The 21738-nt window shown below is 39.7% G+C and overlaps 2 protein-coding genes across 3 annotated transcripts; one reads left to right on the forward strand and one right to left on the reverse strand.

Annotated features, from left to right (window-relative positions):
• Positions 1–1612: 1612 nt before the first annotated feature.
• On the reverse strand, positions 1613–11976 carry MCEE (methylmalonyl-CoA epimerase). The gene is made up of 3 exons (XM_032122692.1): positions 11800–11976; positions 7758–8098; positions 1613–5475 (listed from the first exon to the last, which is right to left on the reverse strand). The coding sequence occupies exons 1-3, from the start codon at positions 11828–11830 to the stop codon at positions 5323–5325; spliced, it is 525 nt and encodes a 174-aa protein (XP_031978583.1). The 5' UTR covers positions 11831–11976; the 3' UTR covers positions 1613–5322.
• A 1593-nt stretch (positions 11977–13569) lies between these two features.
• On the forward strand, positions 13570–20824 carry MPHOSPH10 (M-phase phosphoprotein 10). Of its 2 annotated transcripts, none has more exons than XM_032122691.1 (11): positions 13570–13656; positions 14451–15102; positions 15897–16051; positions 16456–16627; positions 16899–17040; positions 17455–17522; positions 18199–18336; positions 18550–18660; positions 18900–19007; positions 19547–19777; positions 20619–20824. In XM_032122691.1, the coding sequence occupies exons 1-11, from the start codon at positions 13589–13591 to the stop codon at positions 20766–20768; spliced, it is 1995 nt and encodes a 664-aa protein (XP_031978582.1). In that variant the 5' UTR covers positions 13570–13588; the 3' UTR covers positions 20769–20824. The 2 variants fall into 2 exon arrangements, with proteins under 2 accessions (XP_031978582.1, XP_031978581.1); XM_032122690.1 differs by lacking the exon at positions 13570–13656 and adding an exon at positions 13806–13957.
• Positions 20825–21738: the final 914 nt, after the last annotated feature.

The following is a 21738-nucleotide window of genomic DNA, read 5'->3' on the forward strand; positions in this document are numbered from 1 at the left end:
GGACTCAGTCACATTCCATCATGCAGCCAGATTTATGAGAACAAATTACGATTTTTGTGCCCTTGTGCAGATAAAGCATAGATCCACCCCTAAAGTTTAAAAATGTAGGATTCAATGTGTACTGTTTAAAAGCTCACTGAAGAGGGTTTCTCCAAGAACATTTCTTAAGGTGAATGATAGCTACAGTTGGTTCCTCAGGTGTTTCATTAGAAGCCACTAGATCTTTCTAGGGCAGCTAGGTGATTGTGGTTTGTATATAAAGAAATACATACCTTAGGGCAATTATGACAGGCTTTGCTCATAATTACGCAAATTTGAGATTGTAGCTAATATTTCTCACAATAGCAAAAGTGAAAAGCTGTCCTAATGTAATTATATTGCATGCCATTCATCTAGATATCAGTGTTTGCTGTAATAGCTGTGTGGTCAACTTGGTGTGTGTTTGTTTGCCCTGGGGTAGCTATACCAAGTGTTAGCATCAAGGCATATTCCAAGTACATGCAAAGGCCCTTCACGGAAACACCATTTTGTGGGGTTTTTTTTAGTCTTGTTTTTAGTTTAGTTGTTAAGATTTTCGTTAAGACTCCCCATTTGCTACTAAGAGGCTATCATCTGTTACAGTTTTCTATGGTGACTTTCCCCATCTGTCCCTTTCTACATCTCAATTACTTGACTGATTTTGGTTTTCTGTTGAAGATAATGAGAACTCAAAACATTACCTAAACCATAACGCATGTATGTTTTACACAGAACTGCAGTGTATGTACAGATATAATCTGTAGATGGGTTGTTTAAACACTTGGCAAATGATGTTTTAATTAATATTATTAATTCTCAAAATTGTTAACTTGATGAAATAGCCTCATATTACATAATTAAGTCTTGCTATCAACATACCAAAAGCAGTATTTCCAGCCCAACAGGGCAGGTGTATTCTTTTTGAAGTTACTGCAGCTGCAAGTATTGTACTACAATTGACCTCTCAAAGACTTCAGGGGTCCCAAAGGGACTGGGATATATTTGTTTAACTTTTTTTAATTTAAGTTTCTAACAAACATTCTCCCTTCACCTCATTTTGGAGACAGTGACTCAGACAGATGGTTATTATAGAAAATTACATACCAAAATGGAAGGTAAAAATAGGGTGCATGATACCAAGTCCAAGAATATACCTCTCTTACTCTTCAGTTTCTGGAAATAATTATTTCCATAAAAGCCAGCCACAGATGAAGAGTTGGATATTCCCCTTATTTAATGCAAATTGTGCATCATCGCATATGCTTTCTGGGTATCTGCAGTTAAAAATTACTTCAGAACTTTAAATCATGTTTAAAACCTGTCTTTATTACTGAAAAAAACCTCAATGTTAAAAATAAGTAAAAATCTGTATTATAGATCTACTTCATAGAAGATTTTAGTACCTATTTGCTATTTTTGTGTTAGCAAAGCATAACAGTTAAAAGGCCACTTTAGATTAGATCGAGAAAAGTCATAAAATGCTTCAAAATGTATCATTACTTTAAAATGTATGAGAACTCTTCCTCATTTGTGAATCTATGCTATAAACTTTGCGGTTAGCAATGCTTTTGAACAATATACAAGACAGTGCAAATAAACAGGTGACATAATTTTATAGATATTTAAGGATTATACAATCACAGGGTACAAACATCCCTCCTTCACAATAAGATAAATATGTATTTCATTAAATGTTCAAAATGCTTTAAAAATGCTTATCAAAGGTGACAGAGTTTGCATTCCTAAGTGGTTGAGGTCTTCCATTATAAAATGTCATCACTGGGTTGATTAATTTATTAATCTGTTGTTAGTTTCCATTTTCATATTAATTAATTGGTTGAACTTGATGATCTTCTTATGCTGTTTGACAGCCTCATAATTTGGCCAACATGGCAACTGCTTTGGTAAAAGAACTGAGTATTGAAACAATTAATTCGGAGTTTTTCTCTTAATTAAGGGTTCTTATATCCAACAAACCCATGTCAGATCACTACAGGAAGAATTCCTTGTACGGACAGAATCAAATGAAGTGCCAAGGATATCATTCAAAGCTCCTACTGTAAGTACCTCAACTAGATAATGTAAACATCTCCATGTTTCATGGTTTTCTACGAGACTTCAGCTTGATATGGTAATAATGAAAGCAACTGAATTCAGAATGAAATTCGGGTGCATTAACTGCACAATAAGCATGACAGGATTGGAGTTTTTGCAGAATTGCAAAACTGTAAGGTTAGCTTTTAAAAAGCATGCAGTTGGTTATTTCTCAGCTTTTTGAGTTTTGCTTCTAGGATTCTCTCCTTATAAGGAATGGGATTCATTCTGCAGCCTGTTCTCCTCCTCCCACCTAAGAGCAACTTGAGGGTTGCATAGAGGAAGTAGAAAAAGATATTTTGCATAATTTAATTATGAGCTCCTTAGTTGCCTGAGTAATGTTGATGGAGTCCAGAAAAATGTGTCTTGTCTGCCTTAGGCAGCATAAAATGGGAACATGCTTCAGCTCAGAGGGGAAAAAAGGTACATGGAGAGACTGGAACAGGGAACTTGCACTTGACAAATGGCACAAGCATGAGAAAAACTTACCAGCAAAATATTAATACTTTGTCTTCTGAGAAGCTTGACATATCAGAGAAGGTACTGCTGTTTTAAAAAAAGCCACCAGGACAAAAACCAAAGAAGAATAAACACTGTCAAGCCTAATTCCCTTCCAAGATAATCAGTTTTGTTCTTCCCAGAAGTTGTATAATGGTGCAACAGGGGTGTATTGTTAAATGTCCCTCCACTGAAAGGAGCAAATCAGAGTTCTCTCTTCCCCAGTTTCCCATCCCTGAATTTACTGTTTTTCTTGATGTTACTACCCTCTTATAATCACGGCAGTGACAACGAGTAAGGCCCATATATCTAAGCCCCATCCAACCCCATTGGTAATTCAGAACAACGACTTGTGAAGGCTGCCTGCCTTAAGGTGAAGGACTACACAGTTTATAGATTCTGTTCCCACTGAAGTCTAAGGGAGTTAAGTTTATGAGTTTATGAACAGGACACTTCTCTCAGTTGTAGCTGTCTTCAGATCCTGTAGCTGTCCAGCTCCCTTGGCTATTCTCCAAGTCTATAGCTCCAGAGGTGGAAATTCTCCTACCAGACAAGCAAGGGGGTCTGATCCCATCAAATTGTAACAGCTTGTAAGAACATGATGCAGTTTTGGGTACTGACTAATTTGCAGACCTAAACTCTCTTTTGCGGGGCTGGGGGGGGGGGGCGGGGCTGGAGGGGGGTGTTGGGTTTTTTTCATAATATCTTGACTTCCACCTTAGGAGTAGTCAGAAGAAAGGTATAAACTCTGAGTGAGATAGGGGCATGACTTAGATACAATGAACAAAATACATCAGCTGACTTAGTGCTAGGCAACCCCACGCCATCAGTCAGGAAAATTGCTGGTTACTAGCTAAAGCGTATTATACAAGGTTCTTTCTGCCAATAAGATAGGGAGCACAATCAGCAGGTGGAGCAAGTGTTGTTTACTCAAAATCTCTGTTCTCTAGTACTACCTCAAACTACTACTCTGAGTGTATTGATAGATGTCATACACAAAAGTCCATCTCCTTCAGACAGGTCAAAGAAATGGAGAATGAACCTAGGGAGGACTGTTTCTGTTGCACCAAACTAAGGGTATTGGGTTTAAAGACTTCTGTTCAATTATCTTAACCAGTGAGGCTTCTAGTATTGGCATTCCTATGCTGGTTTTGCAGAAAAGGTACCTCCTTGTCTTTGACAGAATGAAAAGACAAAAGCAGCTTTGCTCATAGAATGTCTCCCAGAATGGCAGTGATTTGATGAAATGTAGGAACCCTGTGGAAGGCTGTATTTTTCTTAAAAGATGACAGTAGGTGTATTTATTTTGAGTACAAAACTATCTCATTAAAATAAAAAAAGTATGGCTTTGTAGAGATTTTTTTCAGAAGTAGAATTCATGAGGAAGTGTCAATGTCTTTAAAAACATGTTTAAATCTCAGGTCGACATTATATTTGTATTTTGTTGCAGCAAACATGACACACATTACAAGTAATTCCATTCCATTAAGTAAAAACTCTCCTAGACTAAAATGACCTTACTTCATATCAAACTGAAGGTTCTCACTGTATATGCAGAGATGCAGGAAAATTTAAAATTCAGATTAAGCTAGGAAAGTATGAGTTTTTAAGGCTTAAAAAAACTAGAGAAATAGCAAGTCTTCTATTTCTACAGTTGAAATGTCAAAACAAACCTATAAAAGAAAGTATCAGGAAAAGACTGCTTGGGTAATGTATACCAATAAAGTGAAGTCTGTCCCTAAATAAGTTGACAAAAGTGTGACTGCAGGCTGTGACATCAGCATGCTGGCATGGTCTTTAATGTTAACAACCATGTACAGAAGCAAGACTTATGTGGTGTGTGTTTTCCACTCATTTTGTAAGTGCTTTTGCATAGGAAAACCATATTTGTAAAGTAAGTGAAAAGGGTTAATCATTACTTGTTCATGTCCTCCCCAAGATATTTCTTCTGTGGATAAAGCTTGGGGAAAAAAAAAAATTTAAAAAACCCCTAAAAATGAAAAAACTAAAATATCACAAGTGCATTACAGTCTGAAATGTATGTCAGGCAAATAATTTTTCAGGTTCTCATTGCCTGCATATCCACAGAGTTCATAAAACAACTAAAGGATGATTTATGCATGGTAACTTCCTTGGCAGTAATTGTTATGCCAAGAAAAACTTATTTACTGACTGCAGACACCCATACAATAATATATGGATTTTTTTTATTGCATGAACCGATCAATCAGTGTGAAGCACAGACGGTGAATGATGAAAAGAGAAAATACAATGTTTGTTTTTCCTTTCTTTCTAATGAAAATGTCTAAGCTATATTGTTGTCACTGAGAAGTGGGTCTCTACTCTGAAATGTAGAGCAAAATACTGTGGGTTGACCTAGAAACTGTACAGTTTCTGTGGCTACAGAAGTAAAATCATGCTGCAAACAGGCAACAAAACATAAATTACTATGGTACATATGTAACTTAGCACATGTATTGTTTTTAGAATCACAGAGAATTCAAGAAATGCCAACAATATTAATTCTGAAAATCAGATCAGCAACAACAAAAAAAGACCCTAAATCTGTAGCACTATTTCAGTACTCAAAAGCTGTACTTAATCCATGGGAACTACAATGAACTTGTAAAGACTGAATACCACATCAATATTCCCAGCACCAGCTCAGGAACTTCACAACTCTTCTATTCTTTTATTTATGAATATTGCAGCTCAAGCTTGCTCAAGTTCCACAAGGACTCCATGGCAATCTTTAGGGTGAAGAAAAATCACAGGTTTGCCATGTGCACCTATTTTTGGCTCTTCACTCAATATTCGTATCTTTTTTTTCTTCAGTTCTGTCATAGCTGCTTTTATGTCATCAACCTTACAAAAAAGATACAGTTCACACAAATTAACATATTGCACTGTATTATGCAGATTTTACATTTAGGAGCAATAACATAATTCCTCACTGAAATGTTATTCCTAAGTTCTAATATCATTCTGAAAATAAATTAAGTTGTAAAAACATTTTAAAACATCTATTCTTCAAAATAAAAATACTACAGAGTTTGCACTTGTTATTTGAAGATTTTATTAAATACCATTTAAACAGATTGTGCTGTATTTAAGGAATTAATAAACTAAAATCACTCATGCACAAAGCCCATTGATTTTTTTTTTGTTACTTTATAAGGACTCCATAAATAATCTAAACTCTGCATTACTTTTACTAGGAGGATCATATTGCTTTCCAGTTCTCAAAAACTAAAGAAAAATATCTCCCTTTATAATTGCTGACAGAGCACTGACTCATTAAATGCTGGTGAAAAGGGAGGGCAGTGGGCAGAAGGTAAAAGGAAAGTCCCTTTTAGATTCATATATTCTCCTTCTGAATAGGTTAAGGTTCATAAAGTTTCCTAAAAAAAAAAAGCTTGGAATAATCAAAAATATATCCAGAACAGGATGTGGTCTTCCTAATGAACTTAATTATAATAATAGCCATTAATACAGTATTTCAGTACAGTTTCCTACAGAAAAACATAATTAACAAAAACATGCCTATACTGTACAGTGTGATCTGAAGTTCTGATGTCATGTCATCCAATGAAATTTGAATTTTCATAAAACTTAAATGCATTCATTTTTTGAAATAATAATACTAACAGTTTAGAAAATTCAATAGTCAATAATGAATAAAGACCTAGAATTAAAATAATAGCATTGCTGTTTTTCAAGACTGAGGTGTCTGGACATAATTTGGTGAATAAATTCTCCCGATGCCATTGTAAGGAAGAAGAAAATTCCTGGCTTTAATTCAGAGGAACAGACATCACCTAATTCCTACCCATTCACTGCAGTTTTGTTCATGAATATTCCAAACTCACTACAGCTCTTCCTACACACAACTACCAGTCTGCAAAACAAAAAGGAACGACTGTCAAGTTTTATCTAAACTAGAAAGGCCTCATGTGACGTGTGCCATGGCCCCCCCCCCAGATTCCTTCCCCGAGCAGAAAAGCCACAGCAGCTGCTGCTCTTGTCCCGCAGAGATGGCCTGAAGAGGAACCAGGTCTGGGCTCAGCTGCAATGAATTCCTGCCTCCCCAAGGATGAGTGACAGTAAACAATGGAAAGCCTTTGGGTGCAACCATGTTAGGAAAGTACCAGGCTTGGATTGCTCTCTTACTCTACTGTGTCCAGCACAGTTTTCGCTGGAGGTATTAAATTGTAACTGGTCAGGAATAATTTAATTTCTTCTTAAAATACTTACCTTTTTTGAAACAAGTTGCCTATCAAAACATCTGTCTAAATTTTCCTTAGTATAAGAGAGAAGAAATTAAGAATATTTTGATAAACTTGTTAGGCTTCTTCTCCGGTATGGAAATGATTTTTACAATTCAGCTTTTTGTAAGAAATTTGTTCATAAAAGGTATTTCCACAAAATATATTTAAAATTTTCAAATGAACAATTGATACTTCCTGACATAAAAGACCAAAAAACAATTTTACTCACATCACTAATCCCATTACTTTTTAATATTACGCTTTGCATAATTATGCTTTGAAGTAATAAAGTTTGCAAGACTCTGCTCTACAAGATATTTAAAACATGAATCATAGGCAGCAGCATGAAGTTTTGCATCAAACATGTACACTAAAACATGAGTATACTAAATAAGATAATGATTTCACCCAGCACCTTTACATTCCCTTGTACTTCCACATCAATTTCTCTTTGATGGCAAGGAAGAACAGGACAGATAAGCACAATGGACAGGCTTTTTTGACTTTGTAAAATCTGAACTATACCATAGCTTAAACCTACAATTCTTTTTCTGCTGTATGTCCTTTTATGTCAGGAAGTTGACACCTATCCAACACTGTTCACAACCTCACCGCTCTGCCACAGTGGCTACTTAGCCCTTTGTTCCCCAGTTCAATCTTTATAGCATAAAAGAGAAAAAAATGATCACATAGCTCACGAAATGGAACTGTGACTTCCAAAACATTAAAAAAGGGCATGTTTAAGACTTCTTCTTATGAAATGTAATTTTTCACAAATATGACAGCCTTATATATTAGTTCTTGACACAGGTCAAGCCTATTAAAATATGCATACTTTAATGTATCTATCTTATTACATGAAATATTATGTTAAGATACCTCAATACAGATATGATGCATTCCTCCAGTCTTGTTTTTTTGCAGGAAGCTTGCAATGGGACTTTTCTCTCCTAAAGGATGTAGAAGTTCCAGCTTGGTATTTCCCAGCTCCACAAAAACAGTGTAGACACCATGTTCAGGAAGAGCAACAGTCTCACTCACCTGGGCTCCTAACACATCTTTATACAAGGACTGAGCTTTCTCCAAATCAGGAACTGCAATTGCCACATGGTTAAGTCGGCCCAGTTTCCACAAACAGCTTGGAATGTTTTGTGAAAAGGGCTTTGATGATGATAGAGTTCGTATTGTTGGAGCTGAGATCTGCAATCTGCTAAGAAGCCCTGAAAAAAAAGTGAACAGCACTGACACGAAGCTTTTGAGAAAGTATCGGTACCTGCTCTTTCCCCTTCACAGGCCTGCAGAGCTGCCAAGTCATTGGCACACCCTTGTGCAATGCTCAGGGCAGACTGAGAGCAAGGAAAACAGTTACTCTGTAGAACTAACAGTTTAATGAACACTTTTTTCAGACTAAGTAAATATTCAGAAGTATAAAAAAAAATAAATAAGAACCCAAAGCAGACTTAAATTTGGTGTAAATCCTTACATATGCCTGTTAAAAAGAGGAATACAGGACCAATCATAAAGGTCAACTGTATAATGTGTTTAAAAGTGACTTTTGAATTTTTCAGAGCTTCTTACAAAATAGAGAAAGAAATCAGGATATGCCTATACATCTCGAAATTACAGCAAACAAACAAAAAAACCACGAAGAAACAGAAAGATATAAAATGAGGATAGTTACAAATTAATTACATTAAAAATCAATCTGTCAGAGTACTAGAATCTGGAGGAGTTGGGGGTAGGGAGAGATTGTGACAGTATCAGTTGTTTCTAGCACCAGAATTAGAATTAGATTAAAGGATATATTCATAAAAGCCACATTTTAATTCCATGCCAGCTTGCTTTAGGCCAAGTCAGAGTTCCCAATGCCTCAAGGCCCAAGCTAGAGGCATCTTAGCATTTTGGTAGTCTTTGAGGCATTCTTTGCTTTAAAGTCACAAATGTGCTATTTTTCTAAGAGATTGTGCCAATGATGCACTGAGATTCCGGATGCTTTGCAACACACTGAGGATAGATAGCCTGGCTGGGCTCTTGGTACTTTGTAACGTTAGTAATAGCTGTAATTAATCAGCTTTGCTTCACAGTATGGAACTGAGAACTACCATTCCACAGGAATTCAAGATTCTACAGCTACCAGTTAATTTTTCTTCACAAAGATAACTGATGAGTCCTTAAATCTAAGCCTTTCTGAACATGGTGCTGTGATGGAGAAAGAAATGTTTGCATGTATTTGACACTTAAAATTACAACATGCAATGTGCATATTAGCAAGGACTTAGCATTGTAAAAGTAAGTCTACTCACAACCTTTTGATGATACTAAAACAACATCCTACATTAAGTATTTCCAGAAACTTATCCAGTGCTGCAAGTAACTGCCCTGGAGTATTTCTTGCCAGGTTTCACACAGTCAATCCTGTTATCTCCTTCACCACAGCCAGAAGTTCTGGACAATTCTTTCACTTGTTACCTTTAGGCTGTCATACTAGGTATAGGACAGCAACTGCTTTTCAACTTTTTACATGTTAAAAAAATCCCCTAGAAACTTCTACACAAAGAAAAATTCTTGTTTTTCAAATGTCTGTGGAGAAACTATTTTTTTAGAAACACTCGCCACATCAATGCAGCTGAATCAGGGTGAACCAAGTAATTTCCTGAGGAAAGCAGTACTGTGCAATGCCTATAATGCATCAAGTAACAAACAGGCAGGAACTAGGTGGCATGATTAAAGGCATGGATAATTAACTAGTATAGGGTTTGACAGTTAACCAGAGTAAATAAATGTGTTACAAAAAGTAAGAATCCCCCCAACATCTGCTATGCAGTCTTTTCTGCCCACCTAAGCTTCTACTGAAGTAGTTCAGTTTTGTACTGTAATTTCTTAAGACATGATTCAATTCTTGCTGAAGCAAGAGGTACTTTTCCACTTGGAGGAGGGCACTATTCTCCAAATAAGAAAAATTCTTTGAAAGAGAAGGATCCCTTACTATATAAACTGTTACGTTTTCCAGAGCCTTTTACTGTTTTATTCTTTCTTCCAACTATTATCAGACTGCAGTTCAATAGAAATACCACTACCGTAGATCTTTTTTTCAAGCAGTCTTTACTGCAAGAATTTTCCCATTCTTTTACATCTGACATTTATAATTGTTGCTGCACTTCACCCAGGTCATATGACTACATAGTTATTGTAATTTAATTTGTATTTTTTCTATTTCAAGTAAATTGACACAGACTGTTTGTTATTCAGCTATTTGTGAAGCACTAGAAAAAATAATAGAAAATGCTCTTTCTTCTGGGTTCTGCCCAAGAAATACTTGATTTTCCCAAGAAATACTTGATTTATTGTGGTGTTTCCTGGGAAGACAATAGATTGAAAAAGCGACGTATATTCCTACGATTCTTGTAAAGTCAAAGATACTTAAATGCCCACTCATATAAGCATTTATTCTATGAAGCCTTGTGAATTTATCCTAGCTCTAGTCAGATGAATACAGAATATTAATTTAAATCCATAATTGACTGAGATTAAACAAAAAGCATTTGTGTTTTTCTTGCATTATCTAGATTAGTAACTATATAGATTACTTAGAATTCTAATCTTCTTCTAACCCAATAATCAAAAGGAAAGCTTTTCAACAAACTTCAGCTTGAAACCCCATCACTTCCACGCTTCCAGGAAAAAAACACTTGTATTTACATATACATCTCAAAACAGTTCTATAGTATATAACTTTCCTCAGCTGAATTTGAAGAATATTTTTAAATTGATCTATTTGGGGCTTATTCTATTAATGGTTAACTGATCTGCTAGTATTATGCACATCAGAGTTTGAACATACAGTTGCACCAAGTAAGGGTTACATTCTTTAAAAGAGCAGATTATGAAGCAACAAGTCTGAAGTACCCCATAAACTGAGATCCGCATTCCTCAAATGTTTATTCATTGGCTTGCTTGTTGCTTCTTATGTAGAGCAGTGTTCATTGACTTAATCAAGGAAACTAAGGAGTCAAACACAAGCCAAATCCAACTGAACTCAGTCATGTTCTCCATGGGAAGGTTTACAAAAGTGGGTTGCAGTAAGAATCTTGTCACTGGGCGCTGCTCTATTGTCAGCTGTTTCAGGTGGAGAAGAACTCCCAAAGCATGGAGACGATGCTGCCACCATAGGGAATCTGGCACATAGGAGCTGTGTGTTCACTCTCTGGACCAAACAGAGAAAGGGCATAGTGTGGCCTTCTTAAATCCCAGCAATTTCAAGGTGGTATGAGCATCTCAGGAACTCTGGAAGCCAACTGGGCTCACAGTGCTGCTCTGCTCTGTGCTGGAGGGGGCTTTTGGGAATCAGACTCCACAGCTCATGGAAACTGTCTCACTGTGCTGCAGCTCTGGTTCCCTCCATCAAAGTGCAGCAATACAGAGGTCTTTTCACTCCCAGTATCCTAGTGATTGATCATGGACAGCCTTGACCCTCTCATTCACTTTTCTCCTGGTCTGTGGCTACCAAGTAAAATAGTGTGCTATAGGTATTGTGAGTTTAACCTGCCCTACCAGAGTGAGTCAGTACAGGTTATTAGCATGAACGGGAAATTAGTTTGAATTTGACCTCCAAACCGCACCTCAAAAAAGACAAGCTCCTCCTTGCGCCTTGAGTTTGGAGTTTGCTCTCCAAGTTTACCCTATGCCAGCTAATGTCAGTTGTTAATGTGCCCATCAGTTGGATCGGGAGATCTTGGTTTTATTTACAGAAGCGGTAGTTTCGTTTGGCCTGCGAGGCTGTCACGGAGAGATCCGCCAGGCCGGAGCAGGCACCGAGACCCGCGGCCGCCCCGTGCCGGCCCCGCCGCGGCCGCCCGCGTTCGTGCCGCCCCTCCCTGAGCCCTTCCCGCCGCCGCCCCGCGCTGCCCGCCCCCCGCGTTACCGGCCGCTCCGCGCCGCAGCACCGCCGCCATCTCACCGCCCGATCGGCCGCGGGGCAGCGCCGCCCTCCCCGGCACCCCTCCGTGCGGGCCTGGCGCCAGCGCGGCGTGTCGACAGCGGTGTGTCACGGCGAGGGGCCGTGCCCGGCAGCACAACGCGCCATTGGACCTGCAGCTCTCGCCTGACTGCGGGGAGGCGGCGGTGCCCTCCCGAGGGCCGTGCCCTCCGCTGCGGCCGTGGCCGGCACTGCACAGATCTGGGAGAGAACGTGCGACGGAGGCCTGCGGTAGCAAGGGACATTTCCGAGGCAGTTTTCTGAGCAAATCCACAGAATCAATTAGGTTGGAAAAGACCTCTGAGATCATCGAGTCCAACCTATGATTGAACATGACCTTGTCACCTAAACCAGAGCTCTAAGTGCCACATCCAGACTTCCCTCAACAACTTCCAGGAATGGTAACTCCACCACCTCCCTGGGCAGCCCATTCCAGTATCTAATCACCCTTTCTGTGAAGAAATTTCTCCTGATGTCCAACCTAAATGTACCCTGGTGCAGCTTGAGGCTATGTCCTATTGTCCTGTTGCTGTTGCCTGGAAGAAGATACCAACCCTCACCTGGCTACACCCCTCCTGGTGTAGGGAGTTCTAGAGGGCAGTAAGGTCATCCCAAGCCTCCTTTCTCCAGGCTGAGGCCACCTGCTTCCTCAGCTGCTCCTCATCAGACTTGTGTTCCAGTTCCTTTTCCAGTTCTGTTGCCATTCTCTGGACTTGCTCCGGCACCCTCAATGTTCTTCCTGAATTGAAGGGCCCAGAAACTGACACAGAACTCAAGGTGTGGCCTTACCAGTGCAGAATACAGAGGAAGAATCACTTCCCTGGTCCTTGCTGGCCGCACTATATCTGATACAGGCCAGGTTGCCATGGAGCATTGTGCCAGAGAGACTCAGGATAGCGAGGAGGCTGTCTGCTGATGCTGCACTCCCATGTGTGTCAGGCATAGCACCCTACGAGTTGCTGAGATATATCCTAAATAGATAAACAGCTTGTGCCACTTCAAATCTGAATTACACGTGATTAGTTAAAAGTGCAGATTAATATCAGCGGTCACGATGGATATTTGAAAGTCCCAATATATGACACTTTCAATTTCCAGCCCAGGTTGTGTATCAGGTGTGTTTCTGATGTTCAGTGAATTGCAGGTACAGGTCACACTCATGGCTCTGCTGGCTGGGCCCTGCTCCACACCATGGTTTTTTGAGTGTGCAAAGTGACAGTGATGGGACACACAGAAGTGGCATTGCAGGGCGTTCTTTGCACTGAAAAGGCTTCATTTGTTGGTAGGAAGGAAACAAGAAAGCAGCAGGGGCAAGAGCAGTATTGAAGTTGGAAGGTTGGTCACAGTTTTGGATCAAGTTGCGGAAGGGCTGTGGGTGGCTGGAAGGGGTCTGTGGGTGTAAGGCTTAATTTGACTTTATAAATTAACTTTAAGGAAAACTACATAATGTAAGAGGGGAGTTGAAGAGCACTGGGAAGTGCTGTGCTGATGGTGAAGGGGTGTGTACATGCCTCGTTAGCCTGCGCTGGGAGACACCAGGTAAGATCGGAGGTTTTGCCCACAGAATCAGCTGGAAATGTGCGGTTCCAAAATAGCCCTTGTATCTAGGTCAGAGACTCAAAACTGTGAAGACGACTGTAGCTTCACTATATTTAGAGCAGGTTTCCCTGTGCTGATGCACATCCTGTAGCAACACCGTGCCCTTCCCAGGGCGGGAAGCAGCAGCCACCGGTATATGACTGCCATACCCTGCTTGCGGTTCTGGGACAACGAGGCACTTCTGACGGAGGGCAGGGCCAGGAGGTGAGGATGCTTTGGTTCGGGAGGCGGGAATGCCATGGCTGAGGAGGCGGGAATGCCGTGGCCCGGGAGGCGGGGCGGGGCAGGGTTTCGTGGGCGGAACGGAACCCTGTGTGCGGAACCTTGGCGGCGGCCGCGGGAGCCGGCCGGACCGGAGTGCTGGGCCTCGCGGTGGAGGCGGTGCCGGGTACCCACGTGTGTGCGGGGCAATGGCGGCCGTGCCGGGCATCCCGGGGATCCAGGGGATCCAGACGTGCCTCAGGGTGGCGGGAGCGGCGGCGGCGCGTCCCGAGTGCTTCCTCAGGTACCGCGGGGCGGCGGGGGGAAGCACTGGTAGCCCTAGAGAAAAATCTGGAGAAGACTGCCCAGGTGTAAAAGTTGAGGAGTGAGGCGGTGGAGAAGGGCAGTTACCTCTTTGAAACTTGGGGTCTGGCTCTTGGACGATTGAGGTGTTTAGTGCTGTACTGTTTACTTCCCAAAAATGTCTGAGGTGCTTAAATACGATCAGCGTATTGTAAGATGCAGCTATAGAAAGCTGGAATGTTCTGTCTAGCTGCTACTTCATACACCAAGTGTAATAAAGCTGAAAGGATTAAGAATTCTGTCTATTTTTTTCTATGAATGTGTACTAGCAGTACTTCAAGAGATGTGTAGAAAGTTAGGCCACTATGTAATTGTTGAAAGATGCTGTTCTGTAGCACCAGAAACTACCAAAGCAGATATAAAAAGAGCAGCAGTGTGACCGTGTGATTAACTTAACGGACGGTGTTAAGGTCTTTTATTTATTGTGCTCTTAGTGTGCAGGATGGACTGGCAGCCGACTTCAGAGCAATGACAAAGACTCTCTACGATTTGAATAAAGGAACTCACATAGTTCGTGGGGGTCCTCTAAAAGAGCTGGTGATAGAAAATTTTGATGAAGAACAGATTTGGCAGCAACTAGAGCTCCAGAACAATGCAGTTCTCGATTTCTTCAAGAAATCCATTGCAAGGGATGCCGAGGATGAAGATCTTTGCCTTCTCTCAGACCAGGAAGAGGACGGCTCAGATGTGGAGACCAGCAGTGACAAGGAATTGGAAGACACCATAATGGAAGCAGAAACTGAACAGAAGAGTGTTTATACAAAAGATAAAGATAAAACTAAAGCTAAAGAAGAACAAAGTAAACTCAGAGAAAGCATAATGCAGAAATACAGTGATGAGGATTCTGATATTGACTTTGATATTGAAGCACTGGAGCAACAAGCTAAAACAGCCAAGGAAACCACATTGAAAAAAAAGGGAAAAAAATCTGTAGTGGATGACAAGTTTTTCAAGCTGGCTGAGATGGAAGCTTTTTTAGAAGATGCAGAGAAGGAAGACAAAGAAGAAGAAGAAGAAGATATTAATTATTTTGAAGACATTATCTCAGATGATGAGGAAGAAGACTCTGAAGAAGCTAAAGTCAAAGTAAGAATACCAGTAAAATAATTTTCTGATATCTCTTTTCCTTTAAATCAAAATCTGATATCTGTTAGGATGACCATAAGCTGTTTAACTCTGTGTAGAAACTGCCAAGTTAAATTTGTTTAGTGGCTAATGATTACTTCTGAAGCTTTACTTTTAACAATGAATATCTGGTAGGACACAGTCCTAGTGTAGGAGAACATAGTATCCTGCTATTCCAGTCTCCCCTTAGATGGGCCTTGGGCTTTTACATAAATAAAGGAAGAGATAGTACCCACAAGAAATAAGGGACCTTGAAGAATTGCAGAATAGGTGACCCAGCAAATGAAAAAGATTTGTCACTCAGCATCTGGCAGTTAAAGATCACTAAGGTGGCTGATGCAGAACAAAGGGCTTTTTCAGGACATGGCTTTGTAACTCTGATATAACTTAAATTGATGAGCAATTGTTTCAAAAATAAGTATTTTATTATTTAAGATTACCAGACATTCTCAGTAGCAAGTAAGAAATATACCCAGGGAATTTGTGTGCATTCCAACAAGTATTTGGCAAAATATACAGCTCCTTGACTTCTGTATGTTTAAGTCATAGAGAATTGTAAATAGCGGTAAAAGAAATCAGTTTTGCTATGATGCCTTACCACAGGTTAATGCATCACTAACCTGACTTACTGTTACACAAGTAGTGCTGTTCCTCAGGCACTAAAAACTTTAAAAGACAGGATACCCTTTCATTTCTGTCAGTCTTAACACTTGTGGTTTGTTGTTTGGTTTTTTCTTTCCCTCTCACCTTTTTAGCCAATTAAAAGTTCTAGAGATATGATGTACAAAGATTTCTTTGATTCAGTTCATGATGATGATGATGATGATTTAGTAGCTAATGATGCTGAAGAGGATCAGGAAGAGGAAGCAGACAGTGCTGTTGAAGAGCAAAATGAAGAAAGTATGTCTGAGTAAGTATAGGCATTATTTGCAGGTGAAAATATCCTTGTAATTTTACACTAAAGTGAAGTAGAAAATACTGGGAATACCACACTCACTCTGGTCATAGTTTGCCATTCTCAGTTAACTGTTGTATATTCATGGTTTGTGTTGTCACCTATTTAAAATCAGTTTATTTAAATTTTTTAGTATTATCCCTTGATATTTATGTGAATAAAGCATTTTAGAGTTGTTCAAAGTTTTTTTATTATCCAGAAGTTTCCCTAGAGTCCTCTACCTTTAGGGGAGTCTTTGAGACTGGTTGTAAAGTGTAAGTTAGTTGTAACAGGTAAACGTCTAAGGGCTGAAACATCTTCATGTGAAAAATTATAGAGGCCTCTCTACCTTTATTTTATATTAAATGTTATTGTTACAGATTTGAGGACATGGATGAAATGGTGGAGCGCATGAGAAGTAAAGAAGCTTCTAAAAAAGTAACTTTTAGTTTGCCAGATGACAGTGAAACAGAAGATGTAACTGAAGTGCAATTAGAGAAGAGCATCAATCCCAGTGAAATAAAGTCATCTTTTGAGAAGAGACAGGAGAAGGTAATTGTGGTTTGGTTGTTTTTTTCATATTTTATTTGGCTAATACTTCAAAAGAGTGGCAATTTTTTTTTTTTTTTTTGACTGGTTGTGCCATTTGTTCAGTCTAGCAAATATGAAGAGGGTGTTTAAAATTTAAGAAAAACGTGGTTTATCTACATAGATACATCGGCAATCATATATTCCCTCATGTACCTGAAGTAAATATTAATTTCTTGCTGTGGGTTTATGAGTGCGTTCTATTTTAAACTTCTTAGGAAATTGTGTTTTTCAGATGAGCAAAAAAATAAAAAGTTTAGAAGAAGCATTGTTAGAGGAGAAACCTTGGCAGCTTAAAGGAGAAGTGACTGGACAAAAACGCCCTGAGAACAGCCTTTTGGAAGAAACAGTACTTTTTGACCATGCAGTCCGAATGGGTAAGGAGAGGGACAGGGCTTTCCTGACTGCATGTTGCAGACCATGTTGGGTGTTCTGCCCTTTGACCTTGCTGAAAACACCTGTGACTCAGGAGCAGGGTAACAGAACACCAAGTTAAACTTCTTGATGTCATTTTGAGGTTGTGCATTTTCACAGTGGAAACTACAGGAAATTATAATATTTTTTGTTAATTTTTAATTTACCTGGAAAATCATAACTTTGGTGGCAGACCTGGTAATTTATGAGCCTCACATAATATGACTTACTTGTACTTATATTTACTTACTTCACCTTCAATTGCCACATTTTTGTGAAGGCCTTACTTTCTTTTCTGTAGTTTATTCTTCGTAGAACAAGAACTATTTCTTGCTGGAGAAACATTAATCTTAAAATACTTCACTTTTTCCTTTCAGCACCTGTGATCACAGAAGAAACTACTTTTCAGCTTGAAGATATCATTAAACAGAGAATATTGGATGAGGTTAATATTATCTTACCTGTTCCTCCTTATATTTTTCATAGGCTTGGTTCACATGGCACATTCTAAGGATGAGTTTGAAGCATTTCCAATGTTAGGTGTAGAGTTATCTTAATTTCTGCAACAGGTTGTTGTATGCTTTTGTCTTGATGAACATGTCTTTAGATTTCTAAGGAGCCCCATTTTTATATCCCTGTTACGCGCCAAGCTTTGGTGCACTTCAAAACATGCGTGTGTCCATATGAAACTGTAAGGATTTATTTGGAATATAATGCCAGTCTGTAAGTTTTGACTGTTACCATAACTAGTGCTCTGAGCTTTCTGAGCAGTGACCCAAACTCAGTTTTTTACTTCGTTTTTCTTCAAAGCCACTGATAGAAAATTTGTATCTCACAGCTTGTTGAGCCTTATTGTTCGTTGAATTAAAAAAGATGGGGAGGAGTTTGTTAACTTGTTACAGTTCTTGCCCTCATTCACTAAAAACAACGACACAAGCTAGACCTGTAACTTTTACTACTTTTTTTTTTTCCAAATGAAAGTGTGAAACTTAATGAGTCCTGGGAAGCCACATGCATAAACTAGTTAATGTGCCAGATAAATAATTGAAAAATGTTCTAAATAAGATGTAGCTGATATTTGACTGTAGTTGCACTTGGTCATTACTTTATGACTTTCTCAGGCATGGGATGATGTAGTACCAAAAGAAAAACCCAAAGAGGAAGCTTTTGAGTACAAGAAACGGATCGCTTTGGATCATGAAAAGAGTAAGCTGAGTCTTGCTGAAATCTACGAGCAAGAATACATGAAACTTCACCAGGTACCGTAAACAATGCCTTACCTTTGGGTTTGAAGCTCACACCACATAATCTTGTGTGTTCACTTACACACTTTCAAAGTGGAAGTATTTGAGTCTTTCTCTAAGTGTTCACCAGTGAAATGGCTCTGAATTGTACATTGTGTTGTTACCACACTTCCTAAAGTAAAATGGCTGTATGAATGGTGTTACAATTACATTGCATTTCTAATGCAGCAAAAGACTGAAGAGGAAGAAAATCCTGAACACAAAGAAATTCAGGAAATGATGGATTCACTCTTCCAGAAGCTGGATGCGCTTTGTAATTTCCACTTCACACCCAAACCAGTAAGTGCATAAGTTTCATAAAGTTGGGGGCTTTCTCCCTTTTTCTTTGAACTGGATACTTTAAAATATATTCCAGAAATGGAAAGTAAAGTAAACATTGATGTTTACTGAGCTCATTCTTATTTCATATTAAATGCACTGTGATTGACTCTAAACAAACCCAAATACTTGGGATCTTCAGTTGTCTGTCAGCTGCTGAGATGGTGTGCTCAGTCCTGAATGTGTCGCCTTATTTCTAGCCGGTGCCAGAAGTTAAAATCGTTTCGAACCTTCCAGCTATCAGTGTGGAAGAAGTAGCACCAGTTGCTGTTAGTGATGCTGCTCTCTTAGCACCAGAGGAGATCAAGGTAAATATAAAATGGCATAAGGATTGGGAGAGGATCTGTGTGGTTTATAGAAGGTTGTACTGTCTCTCAGATCAGTGGAAATTCTGCCCCTTCTCATCCTGGTGGGTGTTTCCTCACCTTGTGGACCTTTTTGTCTAGAATTTTAGCATTGGTGGTTGTTGGGGGGTTTTGGGGGGTGAGGTGTTTTTTGTTTGTTTGTTTGTTTTTTTCTATCTGGGTAAAGAGTATATTTTATTTGGCTCCCGTAGGCCATAGTATTATGCTTTGGTTTTGGTCTAGACTGTTATGTGATGGCCATTGCTGTCCCAACATATATGTGGGTATTGGGAAGGGGAAAGCTAAATGTCACTAGAGCAGAGCGATTAGCCTGTCCTGGACCAACTCTACAAATCTCATTTCCCAGCTTTTGCCAGTTTTTGACCTTTGCCTTATCCTGAGCTGGCACTTGTAATAATGGAAATGCTGAGACAGATTTGAGTTCTGTGAAGTGAGTCTTGTCTTTTGCACTGTTATGGATCTAAAGATCTTCTTCTCTTTAGGAAAAGAACAAAGCTGGTGATGTAAAAACAGATGCAGAAAAGACTCCCACAGACAAGAAACGAGACCTAAGAAGGAAAAAGCTCCGTAAACGAATGAGGCGAAGGGAAAAGGAGAAACGTCAAAAGCTTCTTGAAAAGATGAAACCAGAACAAGGCACAAAACTTAGCAAAAAAGCTGCTGCAGCAAAATTAAAAAGGCTTACCAAAGAAGGCAAAGCATCTCTGCTCAAGGTAAGACTAAAATCCCAAGGATAGATAATTTTTATCTAGAAAGAGGAAAGGAAACTTCATCCCAGAGAATTACAAGTATAAGGTTGGAAAAATATGAAAAAGCTGTATGATACAATTACTTTACATAAAAGTATGTTCATCAGGAAGAAATGATTTTGTGTGAGGTGCTACTTTTCTGTTTATTTCAAGGTCCACAAGGTGATATTCTTGCAAATAGATGTTCTTTATTTCCTGCATTGAAGCCATTCCACTTCATCAAGTGGGACTACTTAAATGCACATTAGGTTTCTATGTTCTATATAAGCTTTGGGTAACTTAAACTGTTTTGTAATACAATATTCCTATTTAACTTTGTCCTTATTTTGGAGCCTTCCCTATACTCTCATCAGATTGATATTATTTTGCATGCTATAAAACAGTAAACTTGTGTACCACTTACGATGTCTTTTAAATAAAATTCTAAAAATCTCTGAAATTCTGAAGTATTAGAAACTAATAGGAAAAATAACTTCATTACTTCCAGATGCTTGTGCTTACCTTTTCAGAAGGCAAGCAGAATACAAAATACAGGTACCCAGTTGTAATTCATGATGTGCCAGGATCTGCTCTTGATATGCCCCTGCTCTTACCGATCATGCTAATTGCTACTTAGAAAGAGAATGTAATCTTTATTTCTTTAGATAGTAGGAGTGGAATAAAAATGTGGTGAAAAATACCCTTTGAAAATCAGTTACCAGATCTTTTTGAAGTCAAATACCATTATGTGTGAGTAACTAGTAAGTAATATAATGGTACTGTTTGTACATTTCTCGGTTATAACAAATGTTTTGTCCATTGACAGGATGAAGGTAAAGACAAGGCCTTGAAATCATCCCAGGCCTTCTTTTCTCAGCTGCAAGATCAAGTGAGAATGCAAATCAAAGATGCAAGCAAATTAAAGAAAAAACCGAAGAAGGAGAAAGCACTCTCTGTTCATAAACTGAAGTTGTAATTTACGTTTTTTATATGTTGCATCTTGTATATATTAAAATTTTTTTCCAAATTTGAGTAGGTTTTATTCTGTGTTGATCTTTAAAATGCTTTGTGAGCTCGTGAGGTGATGTTCAGACAGTTTCCTGTAGATTTTACTTATATTTTCTACCATAGACCTCTGATTTATTCCAAAAAGAAAGGTTTTTGTTGTGGGCAGATATACAATCATGTACAATACTTGACATATGCTGTGACTCTACAGTCTCTTTAATCTATAGCCCATAGCTTTGTATCTGCTGTTGTAATAGCTCTGTATCTCTAGCAGGAGTAACTGCGTTTATTGAAGAATTTAAGATGTACCCAGGCATTTAAATTACAGAAATTATATTTTGAAATCATGATTGGGAGAGAGGGAGGACACAAAAGGTTTTTAAGCCTGTGGGAACCCAGAGCTAGGAACTGGCTTAGACTAATAACTTAGACTGAATCCCAGAATGGTTTGGGTTGGAAGGGACCAGAGTTGGGTCATCTGATCCACCCTCCCTGCTCAAGCAGGGTCATGCCAGAGTGCATGGCACAGGATTGTTATGCCCCGGTACACCTCAATTGTTTTCCACGCGTTGTCATAAAAGAAAATTCTAAATCTGAGGAGGGCACGGTGTTTACAACAGCCCTCGCTCTGCGTGAGGGAGCGTGCAGAGCGCGCTGCCCGGCATCGGCGCTGCATTGCTCAGGCCTGGCGGCGGGCGGGGAGCGGCGGCGGCCCCGGCCCGGCCCCTCACGGCGCGGCCCGAGCCCGCACGGCCCCGGGAGCGACGCGCGGCTGCGGCGCCGGTGCGTGGGGAAGGGCGGAAAGGCGGGCCGGGCCGGGCGGGCTGTGGGGGGCTCCGCCTGGGCTCCTGGCCCCGGGGACACGGCTGGCCGAGGGGGGGTCCAGGCGCGGGGAGGAGCGGTGGCGGGAGCGGGGCAGGCCGGCAAAGGGCGGGCAC

The sequence above is a fragment of the Corvus moneduloides genome, chromosome 13, assembly GCF_009650955.1.
Source record: "Corvus moneduloides isolate bCorMon1 chromosome 13, bCorMon1.pri, whole genome shotgun sequence".
Lineage (NCBI taxonomy): Eukaryota > Metazoa > Chordata > Aves > Passeriformes > Corvidae > Corvus > Corvus moneduloides.

What these genes read in the sequence shown, in the direction of transcription:
- MPHOSPH10 (XM_032122690.1), top strand. Translation starts at nt 13,863, where the DNA reads ATGGCGGCCGTGCCGGGCATCCCGGGGATCCAGGGGATCCAGACGTGC. An exon ending in CGTCCCGAGTGCTTCCTCAG is followed by an intron (nt 13,958 to 14,450) that starts GTACCGCGGGGC and finishes TTGTGCTCTTAG; the next exon opens with TGTGCAGGATGGACTGGCAG. An exon ending in AATACATGAAACTTCACCAG is followed by an intron (nt 18,337 to 18,549) that starts GTACCGTAAACA and finishes TTTCTAATGCAG; the next exon opens with CAAAAGACTGAAGAGGAAGA.
- MCEE (XM_032122692.1), bottom strand. Translation starts at nt 11,830, where the DNA reads ATGGCGGCGGTGCTGCGGCGCGGAGCGGCCG. An exon ending in GCTGCGGCGCGGAGCGGCCG is followed by an intron (nt 8,099 to 11,799) that starts GTAACGCGGGGG and finishes CTTTTTTTTCAG; the next exon opens with GGCTTCTTAGCAGATTGCAG. An exon ending in TGCATCATATCTGTATTGAG is followed by an intron (nt 5,476 to 7,757) that starts GTATCTTAACAT and finishes CTTTTTTGTAAG; the next exon opens with GTTGATGACATAAAAGCAGC.